The 23,760-nt window shown below is 43.2% G+C and overlaps 1 protein-coding gene across 3 annotated transcripts in view; it reads left to right on the forward strand.

Annotated features, from left to right (window-relative positions):
• The first annotated feature begins 13,109 nt into the window (after positions 1-13,109).
• Positions 13,110-23,760, forward strand: part of LOC127485783 (uncharacterized) — a 33,447-nt gene continuing 22,796 nt past the window's right edge. Inside the window, exon 1 of one of the 3 annotated variants that reach the window (XM_089316575.1) lies at positions 13,110-13,531. In XM_089316575.1, coding sequence (XP_089172701.1) covers positions 13,199-13,531 — 333 coding nt within the window. In that variant the 5' untranslated portion in view covers positions 13,110-13,198. Of the gene's footprint in view, positions 13,536-23,760 lie in introns of all 3 variants that reach the window. The other 2 variants (XM_089316574.1, XM_089316576.1) reach the window with 2 other exon arrangements.

Genomic DNA, 23,760 nt, shown 5'->3' on the forward strand with positions numbered 1-23,760 from the left:
AAGACAACAAGTCTATGGGAAGTGGAAAGACCCTCTAACTGCTCAATGGTATGGACCTGACTCTGTTTTAATATGGGGATGTGGACATGTTTCTATATTCTCGCAAAAAGACAATGAAGTACAATGGTTACCTGAGTGACTGGTGTGGCAAACAGACAATGTCACGAAGCAGCCCCTTGATCTTCATTATGATAACATTGCTGCTCAGGATCCCCCTGAAGATGAATGAAGCTTGCCGGCTCACATCAAGCCAAACCTACATTACCACCTCTGTTGGTTCGCCGGTAATTCTAACTTGTTCATGTAATTAATTAAAACAGCAGGGTTTGTACAATGGGTAAGGAACAATCAACCCTTGTTCTGTATAGGGAGGGATATAGTTGAACATCAGTGGCTTAATGTGACTGATCAATCAAAAATGGAGAATACTGATTTTAGCATATCAAAACTGGTCACATTGACAGACTCTGGTATACCTTTGTCAATTCTGGAAAAGAGGCCTCGTTGATGTATTGCTCAAAAACTGTTAAAGTAACTCTTATGGTCAATTCCTCCTTCTCTGTTGAAAGTAGCAATTTCTGGCTACATTTAGCTGCCATTAACTACTTACTACTGAAAGATCGTATAAGCTGTGACTTGATTCCTGGAGGTTGCTGCTTTAACATCTCAAATAATGTTCCTTACATAAAATATCTGGTACGGCAGCTAGAAGGTGAACTTCAGCATATATTTCTAACTAATCCCTTTTCTTTTGGTGACTCTCAATGGACCCACTGGCTTTTGATGTTGCTGGGTCCTTTGTTGCAGCTTCTGCCTTTTTGTCTGTGGCTCCCCTGTATATTCCAATGCCTCTCTGTGTCATTTGGTGCCGTTTGTTCTGAGATTTTAATGTTGCATTCACAGCTTCACCCCCGGGCCAAAAAGGATGGCATTGAATTCCAATGATGGGTAAGACTCGGTCTCCTTGTACCAACCTAAGACAGGAGCCTCAGAGAATGTCTGGGGTGTCCAATGATAGGTAAGGACAAGAAGAGACACGGGCAACCTAAGACAGGAACAATGCCTCAAAAAATAAAAAAGGGGGGAAATGTGGGCAGCCACAGGCAGTCACTCCCTTTGTTTACACTTAAACATATGGATGGAGACTTCCTGGCACAGACAATTAGACTAAGGAGATTCCAGGAAGAGGCAGGAAGAACCTTATCTCACTGCTATACCTCTCACAAGAGATGATATAGATAATCAGTCACACCTGAAACCTGCATTTATCACTTAAGTGTAAGCAATAATTAAGAACCTTATCTGGAACTCTTTGTAACCTTAAAAGCCTTTTAGATATGTAAATCTTTTGTGCTCCTTCTTGTAAACAACTGGTCATGTTTAAATACTACTGGATTTGTTGAATAAATGAGCCTTGTTCAGGACTTGTCTTGGCTCCATTCTTTTTGTCCTTGTCCCTGCATTCCCAGTCTGTGTTTCAGGAAACCTGGTTCTTTGTGCTGCAGGCCTGCACACACAGCGTCTTCCCTTCTCCAAATGTGAAAGCAATGTCCACCAGAGCAGAGTTTGCTCAGGACATTCTGGCAATTTCTCAACCCCCTATTCTATAAGATAGCACTTTGGGAGACCGAACAAGGCCTAAAGATGTCAAGTAAACACAGTCTTAGGACTTTTCTTTTGCCAGCTCCAGACACACACTCCCATAGAGGCCCTGAATGACTGTAGGACTTTTTAAATGCAGCAAGGAAAAGAAAACACAAACGCAGTAGTAACAGGAACATTGATAAAAGTCTAGAAAAGTTTTCTGAACGTGTGAAAAAAGTTATTTTCTCTTTACATTTTTGTTTGAAATTTGAATAATGTCTAATCTTCAGAGGCCTAACTAAAGTTTTAGTTACAAATAATGCAAGTTTCCTAAAATAGAAACAAATAAAGGTAAGGCAGAAAGTTTGTCTTTCCTCCTTTTAAATCCAGCTCCTAAATTTCTCACTACTTTAGTCTTTAAACAAAAACCTCACTGCTCAGAACAGAAGTGGCCTCATTCCAACAAACACAAAGGCTTGTCTCTGAATGGCTGCCAGCTGGCACCTGGCTCCTCCCATCCAAGGTAGAGGAGATAACACCCAGTGAAGTCCACAGAATGTTTCAAAGGCAAACAGCCCACTACCACATGAATGGAATGGACAATGCCAAGTGTCACTTTTTTTTTCCAGCTTTCTTCTTTCTCATTGAATTAGCCACACTCACATACATCTTGATAAAGCTATGTGCTAATGTAGGTCTTCAAAGTACCTGAATTTCTAGTGAGAGCTCATGGTGATTCAGTAGTGGTAAGGCTGAAAGCTATGTTAAATTGTTTCTGGGTCCTACAGAAGCACAGCACTTGTTTATCCCACTATGTTATAGCTCTCTAAAAATACAGCCAAAATCCCTTGGCCTGGGTAGGCAAAGGTTGCCTTGTGTTTCACTCTTGAATCCCTAGGAGAGACAAAAGGGCCACATCTCTTTGGAAAACAGAAAGGGAATTAACTCTTTACATCACCCTCTTTTGAAGGTTAGCTGAGATGGGAGACACTAATATTCTCAGATTTCTCATTCAAGGTGTGATGCAAAGTCCCTTAGTGCCTCAAACTCTTCTCTACTCTCATCAACTTAGGTCATATATAAGGCCTTTTGAAAGTCTTAACCTTAGGCTAGATCTATGGCATAGCAAGTAAAGCTATTGCCAGCAGCTCTGGCAACCCTATGGGCTCTGGTGGGAGTCCCAGGTGCTCAATTTATGATCCAGATCCCTGCTGATGTGACTGGAAAAACAGTGGAGGGTGATCCAAGTTCTTGAATCTCTGAATCCAAGTGGGAGATCCAGAAAAAAACCCTGGCTTTGGATCAGCCCACCTGTGGCCATTGCAGCCATTTGGGGAGTAAACCCGTGGATGGAAGTTCTCTCTCTCTCTCTCTCTCTGCCTTTCAAATAAAATAAATAAATCTTTTTTAATTTTTGACAGGCAGAGTTGACAGTGAGAGGGAGAGACAGAGTAAAAGGTCTTCCTTTTCCCATTGATTTACGCTCCAATGCCCGCCACAGCCAGCGTGCTGTGGCCAGCGCACCACGCTGATCCGATGGTAGGAGCAAGGTACTTATCCTGGTCTCCCATGGGGTGCAGGGCCCAAGCACTTGGGCCATCCTCCACTGCACTCCCTGGCCATAGCAGAGAGCAGGCCTGGAAGAGGGGCAACCGGGACAGAATCCGGCGCCCCTACCGGGACTAGAACCCAGTGTGCCGGCACTGCAAGGCAGAGGATTATCCTAGTGAGCCACAGCGCTGGCCAAATAAATAAATCTTTTTAAAGGAAAACCTTTTGGAATCTGTAGACAGTAGATATATAGTATATACAATCAACTAGACTGACAAATCCAAACAAAAATTAACCATCGTCATTAAGAAATGCTTCCAGGATTGAATGCTGACTTTGTCATGCTTAGCAATAGCATCTTGGGTAATCTCTGTTCCTCTTCATCTGGAAAATGATAACAATAGTTATTTCTAGTGCTTAAGCAAAAATGAAATGGGACAACACATTTAGAATACTAATAGTCATGTCTGGCATATAATGACTCATTAAATACTGGTTAACCACTATTACTATTCTGTCCTAACAGGCTATTTCCAATGGGCTACCCTTGAGTTCCCATACTCTGAATTTATAAGCTCAATCAACACATCATGTAGCTGCAGAGGGATCAGTGTCTCCCATATTCCTCCCTAGAGTGCTCTAGACTACACATAGGGCAAACTATATCCAAGGAGACTCTTAAGAATACACAAGATGAATGGAATTAAAGGGCCAGTGCAGTGGTGCAGTGGGTTAATCCTCTACCTGCAGTGTCTGCATCCCATATGGGTGCCAGTTCTAGTCCTGGCTGCTCCTCTTTGAATCTAGCTCTCTGTTGTGGCCTGGGAAAGCAATAGAAGATGGCCCAAGTGCTTGAGCCCCTGCACCCATATGGGAGACCAGGAAGAAACACCTGGTTCCTGGCTTCAGATTGGTGCAGCTCTGGCTGTTCTAGCCATTTGGGGAGTGAACCAATGGAGGGAAGGACATTCTCTCTGTCTCTCCTTCTCAATGTCTGTAAATAAATAAAATCTTTTTTAAAAAAAGAAAATGGAATTAAAAGGTAAGTTAATTTTTTTACAATTAAAAAATTGATACCTAGTTTTTCTCTGACACACATTTTTAATGAAATTTTTGAAGACTCCTCATGTACCCTCGTCTCTATCATGGGCAACATATTGATTTTCAGAGTCCTTTTGCTTGCACACTATAGTTTCTCACTTGATTTAACTCACATATAAAAGCTTTAGGAAATCATGGGAGTAGCCATTAATAGGTCAGGCCTCCCAATATCAGTAGTCACTGGGTTCCACACTCCCCTTCCTTCTCACAGCTAAGTTCAGCTAAGTCAAAGAAAAAAGGGTAGTTCTTTGTATTCCTGAAAACATCAATCTTAAGACATTTTAAGTCCTCTTTTAAAGCTTCAAGTTGGAGAGAGAACATTTATCCAAGGTCCATGATCTACGTAGCTGATTATTTTTAGCATCTTTGAGCAAGAATTGTTAATGAGCTTTTAATTTGAAGGGCTTAAATCACCAAAGTGTTCCAAGTTTCAGGGAAGCACCACAGAATTCAAAGGAAATCTCATCAATCGCTTTCTATCAGTTCACTTCCTGACACTCACCTTCCAATAAAAGCAGCCAAAAGACTTTCTAAGATCACAGGTACACTTTAGTGGAGCCACATTCCAAGTCCTTATTTATAAATTGGTTTTTAAATGGTCAGGGATTGAGGTAATATACTTCATCTCCATTACACAAGTCCACAAAACAATACAAACTTTGTGTCAAGAAAAAGGAGACAGAGCATGAAGCCACAGGCAGTCCAGGTTTATTCAGAAGGTTTATTCACTCCAAGATGAATGCATGGCAGAGAGTTCCCAGCAAACACACAGCAAAGAGAGAACCCCCTGTCTTACAGACTAGTGCTTTATATAGTACAAAGTAGTGGGAAGGAGCTTGGAGGTCTGAGTTAAAGCAGAGCTGCTGAGATAGAGAAGTGCTTGGGCTAGATTTAAAGGTCCTTTGAGGTCACAGTGTGAGCTGGGAGGGGTTTGGAATGAGGCTGGATTCTGAGGCTGAGCTGCTGAGATAGAGGGAGACAGCTTGGGAAGAGTGAAGGAGATCTCAGGCTGATAGCAGGAGCTTTCATATATTGTTGTGTCCAAAAGTTGAGGCAGGGCAAGGATGGTCAAGGCATGGGTGGGGGGAAGAGGCTGTATTAGCAAGACAAACAGGAGTCTGCTTGTTGTGTAGGTGAGAGGTCAACATGGATGTAAGATTTTTTCTTCCTCCATCACTGTGTATGATACATCCAGAATAAAGGATACTTTGGTGGCAAATTTCTGATATAAATTCTATCATAAAAATGTAGCCAATCACAATCTTTTGCAGTTAAGATAGATTTCTGTGGGTGATCCCATGGGACTGCCTGCCCTGCCCCATGCAGAAAGTTGAGAGGGCGTGGTGCACCATGCTTGCTGGGAGGGACCCCACAGCCTGGCTGCTGGCAAGTTGCAGGAGCTCCAGGCCCACTTCCTCCATTCCCCACTTCCTGTTGGAAGCCTTGTGGCTGTGCTTTTGTGGTTCATAAACAGAGAGCTGATAAGCAACATCCAGATGTGGGCTGGTTGCACAAAGGAGCCCAGGAGCCTATGTGTCCTATGTGACCTAGAAGTGGATTAGTTAGAAGCCTTTTGGCATGCTGCCCCTTCTGCCCTATAGAATTACTGTTACCACCCCAGGCTTTTTTCTTCCCCTCTTACCCTATACAAATCTGTGCCTGATTGCTAATAAACAGACATGCTCATCAGGTCTGTCTCCGGTGCTTCTTGTTGAGTGACGCTTTCACTCTTCCAGCCTAACAAATGAGAGTCTCACACAAAGAGACCACAGATGTAAGCCTTTCGATAATGGGATTCACATTTGGCTGCCTTTCAGCTGGGAATCTGAGGAAATGTCTAGCAAGGGTAAATGCCATAGGAGTTGTCAGAGACCTAGTAGAGAAAATGATGTGCACCACCAATGGCAAAATCCAGCTCTAATGACAGAACTCCAAACCCCCAATATGGAGTCACACATTTAGCATCTTTCAAGTCAGCAAAGAGTACTTATATTTTGCAAGAACTCTCAGTCAAGTCTCAAGCTATATGCATGCCTCTATTTGTTTTAAGAAAATATTATTTGTTGGGTCATTTTAGGAAAGACCAGCAGAATATTAGCCACATTGGGCCCTTTATTCACAAGTTCCTACACCATTACTAGCACCAATTCAGATTTAAGAGGAGGGCAATTGCTAACCTTGAATGTGCATCTTGGGGAAGGGGCTAAGGGGATGTAGTATTTCCTATCTCTTTGCTCATTTTCTAGCTTGCAAACCTCCTTTACCCTTCTCTAGTAGCCCCAGGTAAGAAATCAGCCTGCTTCACTTGCTCACAGGTCCTTCTTGCAAATCCCATGGCCCACTCTCCCTCTGTCAGACCCTCATTCATATCAGGCATGTGGGTGAACGCAGGGGACAGCACCCAATGTTGCACATACGGTTGTCATTATGACCCACAACCTGCATACATTAACCAGAATTTCATCTGGTGGTCTCTCAGCATCACCCACCCAGGTTGTTGCACTCGACTCAGGCTCATCTAAGTTCAGAGGAGCATAAGGGGAAGGACATGTAGTTAGGAGACCACTCTGCCTTGCAGGGCTAACCCTGCCACATCATCCCCTGAAAATATTGTTGCTATGACAACTTTCCAACCTTGAGGCCAGTGCTTCATACTTCCTCTGACTGTAGGTCTACACACATCCCTTGGCCTCATCAGGCACTCCAGGAGCAGACTCGCTCCATGCGTACTGCAGTGCTGGTCAGGCAGAGGCAGGATTAGCTCAAACCACTGCCACCAGTCATCCCTGATGTGTCAACAACTGCAGGCAGTACCACGAGGCCACAACTCACAAAACGTCTTCAGGCCTTCTGTGATCATCCTACTCTGTGGGTAGATGTGTGATGCAGTAAGCCTCTGAGTCTTCTGCTGTATCCTTTGACCAATGGGCTCTAGTGGGGCAGAGCTTTTCCTCCCCAAATGCTTCCTACACTGTCAAGATAGTGCCTGTCCAATTCTGGTCTTCAGGGAATTGTCATTGTTCCAGGAGCATGTACTCAGGAGGTGGGTGGCTGGGCACTTCTGAAGTGTGCATAGGATTTTCTTTATTTTCCTTTTCTCTCCTTCCTTCCTTTCTTTCTTCTTTCTTTCTTTCTTTCTTTCTTTCTTTCTTTCTTTCTTTCTTTCTTTCTTTCTTTCTTCTTTCTCCCCTTCCTTCCTTCCTTCCTTCCTTCCTTCCTTCCTTCCTTCCTTCCTTTCTCCTCTTTCTTTCTTTTTTGCTTTCTTGCTTTGTAAGGAGGACTCTGTGGTTGAGCCTGACCAATGTCCCCTGCCTCGATTTTCTCACCTTCAAGTATACCTATAAGCTGAGAATAGATTCATGAGTCTTCCATTTACATGATACCTCAAGATTCTGTTCATTCAGCCATTCATTATCATGTGCCCTGTGATGTGGGTCTATGGGAGGTCTAGTGGCATGAGAGGTTTATGCTAAGAAGAGAAGGCCAGAAAAGCCTTCCTATGAAAGAGGGAATCTCAGGGTTAAAAAGATTCTGGCTTCAAATGTGGGGAGTTCCCATAGTCCTCTCAGCCAAAGCCAGAGGTGATTTTCTCTTTCTTGGTTATGCCTCTCTGCCAAGACATGGGCACTAGGATAGATGTTGGGAGATCCCAGCCTTGTCCAGGTTGATGAGTGGTTTGACAGCCTCCCAGTCAAGATCCATGTTCTGATCCCAGCTTCAGTTACCAAGCTTCTACCTATCACCTATTTTCATTTCATACAATGCTGTCATTTCTGGGCTCTGCTACCTCTGAGATCTGACTCTTTTTTAAAAAAAGATTGATTTATTTATTTGAAATTCAGAATTACACAGAGATAGAAGGAGGGGCAGAGAGAGAAAGAGGTCTTCCATACCCTGTTTCACTCCCCCGTTGGCCACAAAGGCAGGAGCTGCCCTGCTCAGAAGCCAGGAGCCAGGAGATTCCTCCAGGTCTTCCCATGAGAGTGCAGGGGCCCAAGGACTTGTGCCATCTGCTTTCCCAGGCCATAGCAGAGAGCTGGATCAGGAGTGGAGCAGCTGGGAATTGAACTGGTGCCCATATGGGATGCTCACACTGCTGGGGGTGGCTTTACCCTCCACACCACAATGCCAGCCCTGAAATCTGACCTTAACCTGATGGTTCCTGCCTGATAGGCATGGCATCCAAAAATGATGTAGGAGATTGTATTGTGCACCTACAACTTTTGTCACACTGTTTTTAATTATCTATGTCCTTGTCATCTGTCCACCAGGACTCAAATTGCCTTGAGAGTAATCATGATACTCACATTATTCATGTTGCATCAATTATACCCAAGAGAGTACCAGACATAATGCATACAAGTCACCCTGTCTCCATTCACCCTCTGCTCCTCATTCCCACAGTGCTAGGGGCTCTTGCTCTTCTCCTCCTCCTCCACCCCTCCCTCTGCACAGCTACCACCACCATGAGACCCACACACCATGCTCCTCTACTCCCTCTGACCCCATACACTCTCCAGTTCCACTGGATCCTAACAGAATGGCATATCAAGTGTGTGAGGTTTAGTTGTGCTCATGAAACAAAGCTACAGTACTCCACTATCACTAAGTGAATTGTGGATGTTGGACTTGAAAGCTCTGATTTTTGTGCTCAGTTCTATGGTCCTAGAACAACTCAGAGCATGGCAGAAATTAAGGAGATGCCTGCCTGCATATTACATTCATTTAGGAGCCACAGAGCTCTACAGCATTGTTGTTGGAGCCCTTTCTATTTATTCACTGCTCAAACCTATTGCTTTCTTTTCTGCTTTGTGTCCATCCACTCATATCAGAGTAGCCAAAGCAGAGTGAGTTTTTTATGAGTCATGATGGTGACCCAGTGGCTAGACACCTTACTTGGACTTTATAATGTGCATTTTGGTTATTACAGGAAATTTTTTTAGAGATGTACTTATTTATTTGAAATAGTTCCACAGAGAGAGAAGGAGAGGAAGAAAGAAAGGGCAAGGCCCTCCATCTATTGGTTCATTCCCAATTGGCTGCAATGGCCGGAGCTGTGTCATCTGAAGCCAGGAGCCATGACCCAAGAGCCAGGAGCCTCTTCTGGGTCTCCCATGTGGGTGCAGGGGACCAAGGCCTTAAACCATCTTCTACTGTTTTCCCAGGTCATAGCAGAGAGCTGTAGTAGAAGTGGAGAAGCTGGGACTTGAACCGATGCCCATATGGGATGCTGGCACTGCAGGTGGCAGCTGTACCCACTGCACCATAGTGCCACCCCTACCACGGGGAAATTTTTTTTCACTTCTTTCCTGCTTGATTGTGCTTTAGTTACCTAAGGTTGGTGAATATATAAATTGTGAATTACTGAGGTATTCCAAATTTAGCTTTGAATTATATGATTTTGAGGTGTTTTTAATTTAACTTTTTTATAAATATTGACCATTACTATACTTTTAAACAATATTTATTTATTTATTTGAAAATCAGAGTTACACAGAGAGAGGAGAGGCACGTCGGGTTCTATTCCTGGCCGGGGCACCAGATTCTGTCCCGGTTGCCCCTCTTCCAGGCCAGCTCTCAGCTGTGGCCCAGGAGTGCAGTGGAGGATGGCCCAAGTCCTTGGGCCCTGCAGCCACATGGGAGACCAGGAGAAGCACCTGGCTCCTGGCTTCAGATCAGTGTGATGCGCTGGCCACAGCGCACCGGCTGCAGTGGGCATTGGAGGGTGAACCAACGGTAAAGGAAGACCTTTCTCTCTGTCTCTCTGTCTCTCACTGTCCACTCTGTCTGTCAAAAAAAAAAAGTGGAGCATCCAGGTCTCAAACAGGTGCCTGTATGGGATGCCAGCACTTCAGGCCCGGTTGTTAACTTGCTGTTTCGCAGCGCGAGCCCCTGAATTTAACTTTTTCATTTAGATTGTTCTTATAGACTCTGACTATGTCTTCTAGTTTCTAAGTAACTGCATCATAAGAAGGACCATTGTATATTGTAGCAGTTAAAAATATTTGGCATGATGATCAACATAAGGCTTATAGATTGTAGCTACCCATGAGACTGTGTCCTGGATTTAGGGGCAGTTTATAAGTCGGTTGGAGGTAGCCTTTTATTACTGATGAACATTAATGTACTGAGAACTCCTTGCCTATTAAATAATAAAATCTAAATGAAGACTTACACATGAGTTCCCTCCTGCCTCCATCTACCATTGAATTCCTGTTGTTTCTGCGTTTTAGATCTCCCTCTGATCTGTTGCTTCTTATTCTTTCCCATTACCACCATACCTTGGCTCAGATCCTACTAAATTACCTTTGATATACTTTTCAATTGGCCTCTCTGCTTTTTGTTTTTCTTACCTTTGTGTAAATCCTCTTAGTTCATCCAAACCTTTTTCTGATTGCTCAGGTTCTCTTACTCCAATAACTAGGGAAATCATGTGGCTGGTAGTTCTTTCAACACACCACACAAAAGAATGCTCAGTAAATGCTTACTAAATAATGAATGGAATGCCTTACAAAGCTAGAGTGAACATTTAACCCACTTGGCCATGAATGATTTCTGTTTATACATTTCAACCCTGTGTCATTATTGTCTCTTTTATGATCAAATTTATCTCTGAGCAACAAATTATACAGTCATCTAATTGTGGCAGTTATCAAATAGATATCTATTTCATTGTCTCTTCAACTAGGTAGTTCTTGGGATCAGAAATTGTATTTGTTTAATTTTTATAGGCTCATTTATTCATTCAACTAAAAGAATGACTCTATCAAGATGCTGAGTTTTAATGTCAAAGCAAACATGTTTCTTGCCCTCCTGAATTTTCAATCTGGCAAGAAAAAGCAGTCTACACAAATAATATTGCCTGACATGATAAACATTAGTGTGAAATGAATGGATACATTTAAGCATTCCTAATCCAGCAATTCTAATCCCATGAATTATAATTGCCAGAAGTAATCACAAACAGAACTCCATATCATCCTGCTTCCATTACATTCCTACTTAAATCTTAAAAATCAGACACCACACATATACCTAAGAATGCATAATATTTATATGCTATCTTAATGTTAAACATGAGAAAATTAACCATACAGCAATAGCAACTTTGAATCTCCTTTCCTTTTTAGATAAGTTATAATCCTATGTGTTTCTCTACAGTGAAGATTAGCATTGTAGATACTCTTCCTCTCCTTCACTTTTTATTTTAGAGATGAGAAATCTGGGGTTTAGAAACTGAGCCCCAAATTAAAAGAAATATTTCCTTTTAAATATTTATTTTTTTATTTGAAAGGCAGAGTTACAGAGAGGCAGAGGTAGAGAGAGAGAGACGTCTTCCATCCACTGGTTCACTCCCCCAAATGGCTGCAATGGCCATAGTTAAGCTGATTCAAAGTCAGGAGCCAGGAAGTTCTGGGTCTCCAGTATGGATGCAGGGTCCCAAGCATTTGGGCCATCTTCTACTGCTTTCCCAGGCTAGACCAGAAAGCTGGATTGGAAGTGGAGCAGCAGGGACTTGAACCTGCACCCATGTAGAATGTCAGTGCTGAAGGCAGAGGCTTAGCCCACTATGCCACAGTGCTGGTCCCAAAATATTTCTTTTTTTAAATTTTATTTAATAAATATAATTTTCCAAAGTACAGTTTTTGGATGTTAATAGTTCCCCCCCAAAAACTTTCCTCTCACCCGCAACCCTCCCATCTCCCACTCCCTCTCCCATTCCATTCGCATCAAAATTCATTTTCAATTATCTTTATATACAGAAGATTAACTTAGTATATATTAAGTAAAGATTTCAACAGTTTGCACCCACACCGAAACACAAAGTGAAAAATACTGTTTGAGTACTAGTTATAGCATTAATTCACCTTGTACAACACATTAAGGATAGAGATCCTACATGAGGAGTAAGTGCACAGTGGCTCCTGTTGTTGACTTAACAAATTGACACTCTTGTTTATGGCGTCAGAAATCTCCCTAGGCTCTAGTCATGAGTTGCCAAGGCTATGGAAGCCTTTTGAGTTTGTTGACTTCAATCTTATTTAGACAATGTCATAGTCAAAGTGGAAGTTCTCTCCTCCCTTCAGAGAAAAGTACCCTTCTTTGATGGCCCATTCTTTCCACTGGGATCTCACTCACAGAGATCTTTCATTTAGTTTTTTTTTTTCTTTTGTGAGAGTGTCTTGACTTTCCATGCCTAAAATAATTTCATGAGCTCTTCAGCCAGATCCAAATGCCTATATTTAAATTTGGTTGGCCTTTAACCTAGACTTTTTAACCATATTTCCGTGGGCAAATTCAATTCTGAACTCTTTCCACCTCGGCTTTCTCTTTGTAAATTGATAATACTGTCTCCACAATTGACCTAAGGTATAAATGATACAAAGTAAGGCATTTACTCTGTTAATCTGGCCCCTAGAAGATACTTGGCAATGTTAGTCCTGTATCCAGCTCTCCTGGTTTTTTTTTTTTTTAACTTGGTGAATTAGAGGGTGGTGTGAAATGCTTTGAAAAGAACAACAAACATCAACAAGACACAAATAAAAATTGTATTCTCAAATCTATATGTTAAACTATGCCGTCTACACCTGTGCTAAGAGTTACATTGAAATCATTGTCATTTATTACTTGAGAGAAGCTGCCCAGGAATAAAGCAGCAGGGGGATTTTTCTGAGGGAAACAGCATGTGTGAGGGAACTGGCATTTGGGACTAAGCAGCAGTGGCTGTCAGTTCTTAAGATTTTGTTCAAGAAAGGAAGAACAGCACCTGACCCTTGAGATTTGGGGTGGGAAGGAAGGGAAGGAGGGATGTAAACAAAAGCAAATGCCCTCTGGTTCCCAGCCTGTCTCCACCCACCCCACACTGAAGCCCTAGGAGAGGGCCAGTAAGTCTATCTAGGAATGCCCTGGCCTGGACTCCATTTCCCAGAGTCACCCGGTGCTCTAACGTTTTCCTCTCTGAATGCCTGTGCGTGTGAATGTGGGAGAATGTGCGCATGCGCGTGCCTTTCCCTGTAGCTCAGGGTTGGGAACAGATGAAGTTCATTTACTGATCAGAGTGTTCCCTGAGAGGCTGCTTTGCTCTTTCTCCCACATTCACTGGGGCGTCTTGCTCTGCAAGTGCAATTGCAGGCATTTGGGGAGCACACACCCCAGACCTACCACCGGCTGCTTCTGTGCTTCTGCATCTGCCACCCGTGGGTCCCAAATTCCAGTGACTTCTCCTGTCCCACACTCTCCACTTTGCCCTCCAGGTGTCCTGAAGAAAGGGGACGTGCTCCTAAGATTTTCCACGGCAAGTATGGAGAATAGGAAGGGGCATCTATGCATGTGTGGGAGAGGGGTGGGTGTGATGGTGGATGTCGGCTCCCAGACATTGATCACTAGCTTCTCAGTGATTCTGGGAGCTTCTCCGGCAGAGTCAAGGCTGGGGCCCAGGTGTTGTGTCTCCCACCGCTGCTTCCCAGTCTCCCAATGCTCGGCCAGTCCCATGGGCTGCCTCACTCAAATTCTCCTTAAAGTACACAGGATGAGTATGGCACAAGCAGGGCAGTTGAGAGCAAGGCGAAGGACGGAGTCCCATTCCCTATATTTAAATAAGCCCAGTTCTCACTTTGGGTGGGTCAAAGAATGTTTTCTGGCTGGGCCTCCTGTTATATCCCATGGTAGTTCCAGCTGGGTGGGTTCGGTGGCCTTCAGCTGGGAGCCTGAGGCAGCAGAGAGGTGGAGATAGAAGACCAGAGTAGGATCTGGCTCATGGCCCCCATGCTGGACCCCGTGGACACATCTGACAGCTGGGGCACCTTGTGTTTGGATGTATTTCCCAGCGGCAATGTGAAGCTTGTGCCGTAGCTATGTGCATTGATCTCTCCTCTGTGTTTAATTAACAGACCCTTTTTCAATCTGGAGCTTGAGGCCATGGAAACACAGCTGATTTATTTTCCTGCTTTTCAATTTCAGTCTTCACCCCTTCTTTCTTATGTTATTAGGGATGTCAACTATTATTACCTGCTGCTAATCTCTTTGCAAAGTGAGAAGTGACTGATTTTTTTTTTCAGGCAGAATGGACAGTGAGAGAGAGAGAGAGAGAGAGACAGAGAGAAAGTTCTTCCTTTGCCATTGGTTCACCCTCCAATGGCCACCGCGGTGGGCATGCTGAGGCCAGTGTACCCCGACCAGGACTAGAACCCGGTGTGCTGGTGCCGCTAGGTGGAGGATTAGCCTATTGAGCCGCGGCACTGGCATGATCTGAAATTAATGCAAGTCTACCGTGTGTGTTAATAATGAGCTACTTTAATATGGATATTCATAAAGTGGAGAGCTATGAAAAGATAAATACAGAAAAGTGCAATTTTTCTCCTCTGGTTCTTTACAGTCACTCAATGCTCCACCAAGCTGGTTATCTTACAGTCCATACAGTTTTAATTAAGAGGGCCAATTACTTTTTATTTGAAAGGCAGAGTTACAGAGAGGCAAAGGCACAGAGAGAGAGAGAGAGGTCTCCATCTGCTGGTTCACTCCCCAGATCTTCACAATGGCCAGACCTGCATGGATCTGAAGTCAGGAGCCAGGAACTTCTTCCAGGTCTCCTACACAGATGCAGGGGACCAAGCACTTGGGCTATCTTCCACTGTTATCCCAGGCCATAGCAGAGAGCTGGATCACAAGTGGAGCAGCCAGGTCTCGAACCAGCACCCTTATGGTTTTACCCACTCAGCCAGAACACCAGTTTCCAATTACTTTTCTTATTCTGGGTTCTGTGTTTAACCCCATGACATTTTCAACATGGGAGGATATTAGTGATAGATTTTCATAATGACTGTGGTCTGTGTAAGCCTTTGTAGAAGGTGTTAACATGAGGAGGAGTAAGGAAGAAAAGAGAAAATATGCCCCTTCCCCCCACAGAGATGCACACACAGTACAGTAAAAGATGTGGCTTTGGGCTGGCACTGTGATTCAGCAGGTTAATCCTCTGCCTGTGGTACCAGCATCTTATATGGGCACTGGTCAAGTACCAGCTGCTCCTCCTCTGATCCAGCTCTCTTCTGTGGCCTGGGAAGGCAGTATAAGATGGCCCAAGGGCTTTGGCCTCTGCACCCATGTGGGAGACCCAGAAGAAGCTCCTGGCTCCTGGCTTTAGATCAGTGCATTTCTTCTGGCTATTTTAGCCAACTGGGGAGTGAACTAGCAGAAGGAAGACCTTTCTCTCTGTCTATCTGTCTCACTATCTGTAATTCTACCTCTCAAATAAATAAATCATCTTTACAAAAAGAGAGATGTGGCCCTAAAAGCTATTGCTATAGACTTTCAGTATAATGAAGTTTTCACTTGATTAACTGATTCATAGATTCTGTTAGAGTCCTGTTGTCACAAGATTAATAACCTGTGAAACTCATTTAGCATAGTAAAAACAGGAAGTAAAAATAGAAAGGGAATCCTGGATAGAGGTTGTTAGGGTAACAGCATTCTTCCTGTCAAACCCAGTGTGTTTTGACCTTTTCCCCCATGTACTCCCTATCACAGTGCTTGTGAGTGGACAAGCAGTTGTGTGTTTCTGCTGAAAAGAGTTGCTTCACACCCAGGAAACAGCTGTAAGACACTTTCTCAGCAACTATGTTGTGTGTACATTAATACAAACTTGAAAACAGCCAAGAACAGGATTCCTAGACTACTCAAGCTAACTGACTGTTCTTAGCACATCATTCCCTGCTCTGCTCTAAGTTTCTGGCAAGTTCTTTCAAATTTTTAGGAGAGATATGTTTCACATGAGCGACATAATCTGTTAATGTAGCAGTGATGTCTTTAAGAAAATGTGCCATGTGAGGAAGCAGTCTGATGGTATCCATTCATCTTCCCATTTTTTTTCTGACAGGCAGAGCTAGACAGAGAGAGAGACAGAAAGGTCTTCCTTCCATTGGTTCACCCCTCAAATGGTCACCACAGCCGGAGTGCTGCACTGATCTGAAGCCAGGAGCCAGGTGCTTCCTCCTGGTCTCCCATGTGGGTGCAGGGCCCAAGCACTTGGGCCATCCTCCATTGCCTTCCTGGGCCACAGCAGAGAGCTGGACTGGAAGAGGAGCAACTAGGACAGGACTGGTGCCCCAACTGGGATTAGAACCCAGAGTACCAGTGCTGCAGGTGGAGGATTAGCCTAGTGAGCTATGGCACTGGCCCATTCATCTTCCCATTAATAACTTTCATTGATGTCTACCACAGGGTGGCAGAAGGCTATCATCCTCTGAATTGCATCAAGCCAGGAGGATTCATCTACAGTTTATTTGAGCTTTCTTTGTATGAGGGAATAACCAAAATATACATTGTATACAGTGTATTTTTTAGATTCATTTTATTTACTTGAAAGGCAGATTTACAGAGAGATTGAAAGAGAGGTCTTCCATCTGTTGGTTCACTCCTCAGATGGCCACAATGACTTGGGCTGGGCCAGGTGAACCCAGGAGCTAGGAGCTTCTGGTTCTCACACTTGATTTCAGGGGCCCAAACACTTGGGCCATCACCCTCTGCTTTCCTAGGTGAATTAGTAGGGAGCTATATTGGAAATGGAGCAGCCAGGTCTTGAACCAGTGCTCATGTGTGGTGCTGGCACTGCCAGGGTCTGCTTAACCTACAACACCAGCCCCATGTGCATTTTTTCAAAGTGTGGGAGGGGTTAATTTTTTTCTAACATGACTCAAAGATTATAATTTGTGGTAGATTATTTTGGTTATATTTTGAGTTTCATTAAATTTCTATATTTTTGAAGTTAATGAGTACTAGTAGTTATTTTTTTAAAGATTTATTTATTTTACTTGAAAGTCAGAGTTACACACAGAGAGAAGGAGAGGTAGAGAGAGAGAAGTCTTCCATCTGCTGGTTCACTCCCCAATTGGCTTCAGTGGTCGCAGCTGTTCCCATCCAAAGCCAGGAGCCAGGAGCTTCTTCTGTGTGGTATTATCTTGTTATCCTTGCTTTGGAGAAACAAACTCTCTCCCATCCCTCATTTAAAATGCTTTTTAAAATAGGTTTATTTTGAGGACTGGCACTGTGGTATGGCAGGTGAGGCTGCCACCTATAGTGCTGGCATCCCATATAGGTGCTTTTTTGAGATCCAGCTTTCTGCTGTGGCCTGGGAAAGCGGTGGAAGATGGCTCAAGTTCTTGGGTTCTGCACCTGCATGGGATATCTGACAGAAGATTCTGGCTCCTGGCTTCAGATAGATCCAGCTCTGGCTATTGCAGCCATTTTCAGAATGAATCAGTGCATGGAAGACCACTCTCTGTGCCTCTGCCTCTCTGTAATTCTGCCTTTTAAATAAACAAATAAAATTTTACATGCTACACCACTGCACTGGACCCAAGACCTAACAGGTTTTCTGGGTGCTTATCCTGGGGTTCACTTGGAGCACTAAGCACAGGTATTCTGTGTGCCTGAATATTTCATGTTCCTTCATATGGAAAAGTTTTTCTCATGTTCTGAGTGATTGGGCTACATGTGCCCATAGTGGAAACTAAAACTTAATTTGGCATTTGAACACCTAGATTGCTGATTCCTGTAATCTTCTGAATTTAATCAGAAAATGGGTTTTGAAACATTTGGTCTATGGATAGGCAGGGCAGTTTTCCTGGATCCCTGTGAGAATTGATGAACTGATGGTGTTTTTCTACTCCACATTATATTCTGAAATTGACTTCATTTCATTTTCTTAAAATAACCATATTTGAAATTTGCTCCCCCCTTCTGAAATGTTTGTGCTTCTGTCCTCCTTATAACCATGCACATGAGTAGCTCTTTTCATTCTCTTTATGATTCTACAAGAGCAATGAGACAATGCAGCTCTCTCCCCTGGCAGCACATCTTCCTCAGTATGTCTCTTTGATTTCAACCCTGGGTTAACTTGGCTGCACTAAAGGCTTATATCTAAACCAAGTGTACCTATTGAATGAAAGTTACCATAAAACAAATATGCTTTGTAAACCTCTCATCTGTTGTTTTGAAGTATCTTGTGAATGTGTCTTTTATGTCAGTGTCTGTAAGCTGGAGACTTCCCACTTAAGGCAGAAGGCTGCTGAGGGACAGCACAACTGTAGCTTTGCTCTATTACTTTACTATGGCTACTCTTTCACCCTTTCCCTTTATTTTATTAAGATTTAAAAATTTTAGTTTAAAGGCAGAGTTACAGAGAAAGAGGCAGAGACAGAAGGATGGGGATCTTGCATCTGCTGGTTCATTCAAGAGACTGAAATGAATAATGCTGGCCCAGCCTGGAAGTCCAACCAAGTGTTGCATGTTGGTGCAAGGACCCAAGTACTTGTGCCATCTGTTTCTGCTTCCCCAGTTGCATTAGCAGGGAGCTGGACCAGAAGTGGAACAGCTGTGACTCAAACTGGCACTCATGAGGCTGACATTGTGGCACAATGGGGAAAGCCACCATCTGCAATGCCAGCTTCCCAGATGAGCAGCAGTTCATGTCCCAGTTGCTCCACTTCTAACCTAGCTCCCTTCTGATGGCCTGAGAAAGGCAGCAAAGGATGACTTAAGTGTTTGGGCCATTGTAAGCCATGTGAGAGACCCAGATGAAGTGCCTGGCTCCTGGTTTCTGTGTGGTTCAGCTCTGGCCATGGCAGCCATCTAAGATGGAACATCTCTCTCTCTTTTAGCATTTATTTGCAAGGCAAAGATAGAGAAAGGGAGAGAATGAGAAAGAGATTTTCCATCTGCTGGTCTACTTCCTAGATGGCTGCAATGGCCAGAACTGGGCCAGGCCCAAGCCAGGTGCCAAGAGCTTCATTCAGGTCTCCCACTTGGGTGTCAAGAACCCAGGTATTGGACCATCTTCTACTTTTCCAGGGCCACTAGCAGAGAAGTGGATCAGAAGTGGAGCAGCCAGGACATGAACTGGTGCATATATGGGATGTCAGCATTGCAGGAAAACAGCTGTACCTGCTAATCCACAATGCCATCCCATCTGACTCTCCTTCCTCTCCATAACTCTGATTTTTTTAAGATTGATTTTATTTATTTGACAGAGTTACCAATAGAGATAGAGACAGATAGAGAGGTCTTCAGTCTGCTGGTTCACTCCCCAAATGGCCGCAGTGGCCAGATCTGAGCTAATCTGAAGCCAGGAGCCAGTAGCTTCTTCTGGATCTCCCATGTGGATATAGGGGGCCAAGGACTTGGGCCATGCTGTGCCACTTTCCCAAGCACATTAGCAGGCAGCTGGATTGGAAGTGGAGCAGCCAAGACACAAACCGGTGACCATATGGGATGCCGGCCAGGGCCTCAACCAGCTGTGCCACAGCACCAGGCCCCAAAACTCTGACTTTCAAATAAATCAATCTTTTTTAAAGGGTGGACACACATATTGGATCCCAGCATTTGATTTGGTGGTGGCTTAATCCACTGTGCCACAAAGCCAGCCCCACCCTTTATCTTTCTGATGACTTGTGTGTCAAGATCTTGGTAATATCTGCTGAACAAATGTTGGTATTATGTTAGACTGTTCTGTTTTATTTTGGTTCTCATTTGTTGAGTTTATTTTGGCTGTCCCTTTTGGGTAGCAAGCTGTGATGTCATCAGTGGCTAAAGCTGCCATGTGTTAGGCTGGCACTGATTCTACCTTTCTATCTCTTCAAATAGAAGTGGAATATGAAATCGTCTCAAAACTAACATGCTACAAAGTAACAACTGGAAATCAAGCTTCCTTCCTTCTCACCTAACAGACTCAATTGGTCTCTGTGTTTCTCATTTTAGCCCAAATCTGTATCAGATTTCTAGAGTAGAAGGAAGCTTATTTTTTAAGGCAGAATTCATAGATGTGGTTGTCCATTCACCTTTGAGAATTAAAGCCATAACTCTGCTTTTTGACTGGTTTTCAGTTTGTGGTGGTGCCATCTCTCACAGGAAGACAGATTCCTCACAGAAGAATACACCTAGGTGGAGAAAAGTTTATGGAGTGGGTTTTCCAAAGTGAAATGGAATTCTGGCCTGGACATCTTTGAGATCATGATTAGCAGAGTGGGGAAATTCTTAGCTATCTCCATTCACACCTTTTTCTTTTGTGTTCAATGTATTCCTCCCTTACATAGTGCTCTGTGCTCTCCTTCTGTTGCACACACACAAGGCGTGTCTGTGATTGAGGCTGTTTGTGTACCACTGCAGTATCTGGAGTTGCCTTTGTCTCCCTCTCTAATCAGAAACTCAGATGCAAAGTGGGGAGGGGACTGTCACCCTGCCACACAGGGTTTGGGCCCCTTGCTCCTTTACTTTTCCTCAGTGCAGGAGCAGCCTTAAACAGAGCTGTACTGGGTAGTATTATTTCTTTTGGATTTGAATGTTTGGATAGCAAAAGAAATAAATATTTTTTTCTTATAGAATGGATTGAGGAGGCACTACATAAAGTCAGCAGCAACTTTCTTGGCTCCTGTTACATGTCAAGATGAGTCAGAATATTTAGGGCCATTTGTTAATTTTTTTAAAAAATTAAAAATATTTATTTATTTGAAAGGCAGAGTTAGAGAGAGAGCTAGAGAGAGAGAGAGATGTAAATCATTTATCCACTATTTCACACCCCTAATGGCCACAACAGCTGGGGTTGGAGCTGGATTAAAGTCAGGAGCCAGTATCTTCTTCCACATTTCCCATGTGGGAGTAGGAGCACAAGCACCATCCTTTGCGGTTTTCCTAGGCGCATGAAGGAGCTGGATCAGAAATAGAGCAACTGGGACAAGAACTCATGCACAATATGGAATAGCAGCATCACAGGCAATGGCTTTCCCACTATGCTCTACTGTCTGTTTTTAAAATTATTTTTATTTATTATTATTATTATTTATTTTGTTTTATTTTCTTGGAGTTAGAGAGATGCAGAGGCAGAGAGAGAGGGAGAAAGGTCTTCCATCTTCTGGTTTACTCCCCAGATGGCTGCAATGGCTGGAGCTACCCCAAACTGAAGCCAAGAGCTGGGAGCCTCTTCCAGTTATCCCACATGGGTTCAGGGGCCCACAGACTTGGGTCATCTTCTACTGCTTCCCCAGACCTTAGAAGAGAGCTGGATCAGAAATGGAGCAGCCGAGACTCAAAGCAGCACCCATAAGGGATGCCAGCAATGCAGGCAGCAGCTTTTCCTGCTAGGACACAGTACCAGCCCCTCTATTGCCTGTTTTATGGAAATATATGTTTAAGGGATATTAGAAGGCCATTCAGGCCCTTCCTACAAAACATTTTGCAATAATGATTGACAGTCTACAAGACTGGTTTGAAAGGGAGAGAACTGCAGGGACAGAGAGGCAGTGATATTGAAAGGGTATGAGGAACAAGGGAAGGCAGGAAGGCCAGAACAAATCTGGAAAAGTAATAGGACACAGGTTATTTGTGCAGATTGCCAAAATGAACCATTTCTATTTTAGGGTTTTTCTTTTTTTAAATTAGAGATAATTTCTAACATAATTTGTGATATACTTGACTCACTTTTCAGTTTTCTTCTTACAGATAAGATGTGTTTATAAGATGTAGAGGGGATGGTACTGTGGCACTGGCACCCCATATGGGCACCAGTTCTAGCCCCAGCTGCTAATCTTCTGATCAAGCTCTCAGCTATGGACTGGGAAAATAGTAGAAGATGGCTCAAGTACTTAGGCCCCTTTACCCAAGGGAGGACAGAGAAGAAGCTCCTGGCTCCTGGTTTCAGACCAGTGCAGCTCCATCTGTGAGAGCCATTTGGGGAGTGAACCAGCAGATGGAAGACTTTTATCTCTGTCTCTTCCTCTCACTGTCTATAATTTGACCTTTCAAATAAATAAAAGGTGAAAAAATAAGATATAGAAAAGTACTGTAATTCAATGCAATAGAACACTCCTAAATATGCAGTTAGCATTAAATTTTTGTTGAGAAAGGGATGAGCTTGGCTTTATGTGTGTCTTGCTTAGAGCAGAATTTTTATGACTAATGATAGGATTAAGAGTCAAAGGTCTGTACTAGTTGATAGAATTAAAAGGCAAGAATATTCCAACATGGGAAGTGGGATACACAGCAGACTCATAGAATGGCGGATGTCCTAAACAGCACTCTGGCCTCAGAATCAGCCCTTAAGGCATTCAGATATGGCTGAAAAGCCTGTGAGAGTATTTCAGGCATGGAAAGCCAAGACACTCTGTCAAAAAAAAAAAAATGAAAGATCTCCACGAGTGAGATCCCATTTGAAAGAACAGGTCATCAAAGAAGGAGGTACTTTTCTCTGAAGGGAGGAGAGAACTTCCACTTTGACTATGATCTTGTCTAAATATGATCAGAGTCAGTGAACTCAAAAGGCTTCCATAGCCTTGGCAACTCATGACTAGAGCCTAGGGTGATTACTGATGCCATAAACAAGAGTGTCAAATTGTTAAGTCAACAACAGGAGTCACCGTGCACTTACTCCTCATGTAGGATCTCTGTCCTTAGTGTGCTGTACATTGAGATTTAATGCTGTAACTAGTACTCAAACAGTATTTTTCACTTTGTGTTTCTATGTGGGTGCAAACGGTTGAAATATTTACTTAATATATGCTAAACTGATCTTCTGTATATAAAGAGAATCGAAAATGAATCTTGATGTGAATGGAAGGGGAGAGGGAGCGGGGGATGGGAGGGTTGTGGGTGGGAGGGAAGATATGGGGGAAGCCATTGTAATCCTTTGGAAATTTATATTCATTATATAAAAGTTAAAAAAAATAAAATAAATAAAAAAAGAAATGAAAATGTCCTTAAGACAGTAAAAGTCATCATGACTGAGCACTGAGGAATCTATTGAAATGATTACATTTTAAAAGATTTATTTATATATTTGAAAGGTAGTGTTAGAGTGAGAAAGGGAGACACTGATCTCTCTGCTTTGTTCTCCTCCAGAATGGCTACAATGACTGGGGCTAGACCAGGCTGATCTCATAAGATAGGAGCTTCTTCCAGATATCACATGGGTTCAGGGGCCCAAGCATTTGGGCAAGCCTTTGCTGCTTTCCCAGACACATTAGCAGGGAGCTGGATAAGTTTGGATCATCAATATCTATGACATCTTCCTTGCAGTACAAGGATATAGAACCCATCTGGCACAATTAGCATCCTATTTATGGATGGGCAAACTATAACAGCTTCCAACTCTCAACGCATGGACTAGATGGGTTCTGAGATATTGTGTTATAATAGATATTAATCCATAACTCTTGGTTTAAGCTTTTGTTAGCAGATAATGGCTGTGACTACTTTGGGTCTCTGCTTTGTCACCAGTGAAGGCATTCCGATTAACAGTAATGAGATCAACAGTCAGCAGAATGGTGTCCAGCTGAACTTAAATGGTTTTTCTATTTTATTGTTAGAATAGTGACCTCCTGCAGTACCCTGGCATCTGGATGTAGACAGTAGACATTGGAAGCCATCCCCTTTGCCAAATGGAGTATGTCAAGTTTGGGTCCATCATATATTAAGGAGGCCATAGTAGCCATTCTCTTGTTTTACTGTTCTATATCCATGGCCAAAGTCCTACTAGACAAC

The sequence above is a fragment of the Oryctolagus cuniculus genome, chromosome 16, assembly GCF_051225735.1.
Source record: "Oryctolagus cuniculus isolate XC-2025 breed Fujian yellow rabbit chromosome 16, ASM5122573v1, whole genome shotgun sequence".
NCBI classification, from domain to species: Eukaryota; Metazoa; Chordata; class Mammalia; order Lagomorpha; family Leporidae; genus Oryctolagus; species Oryctolagus cuniculus.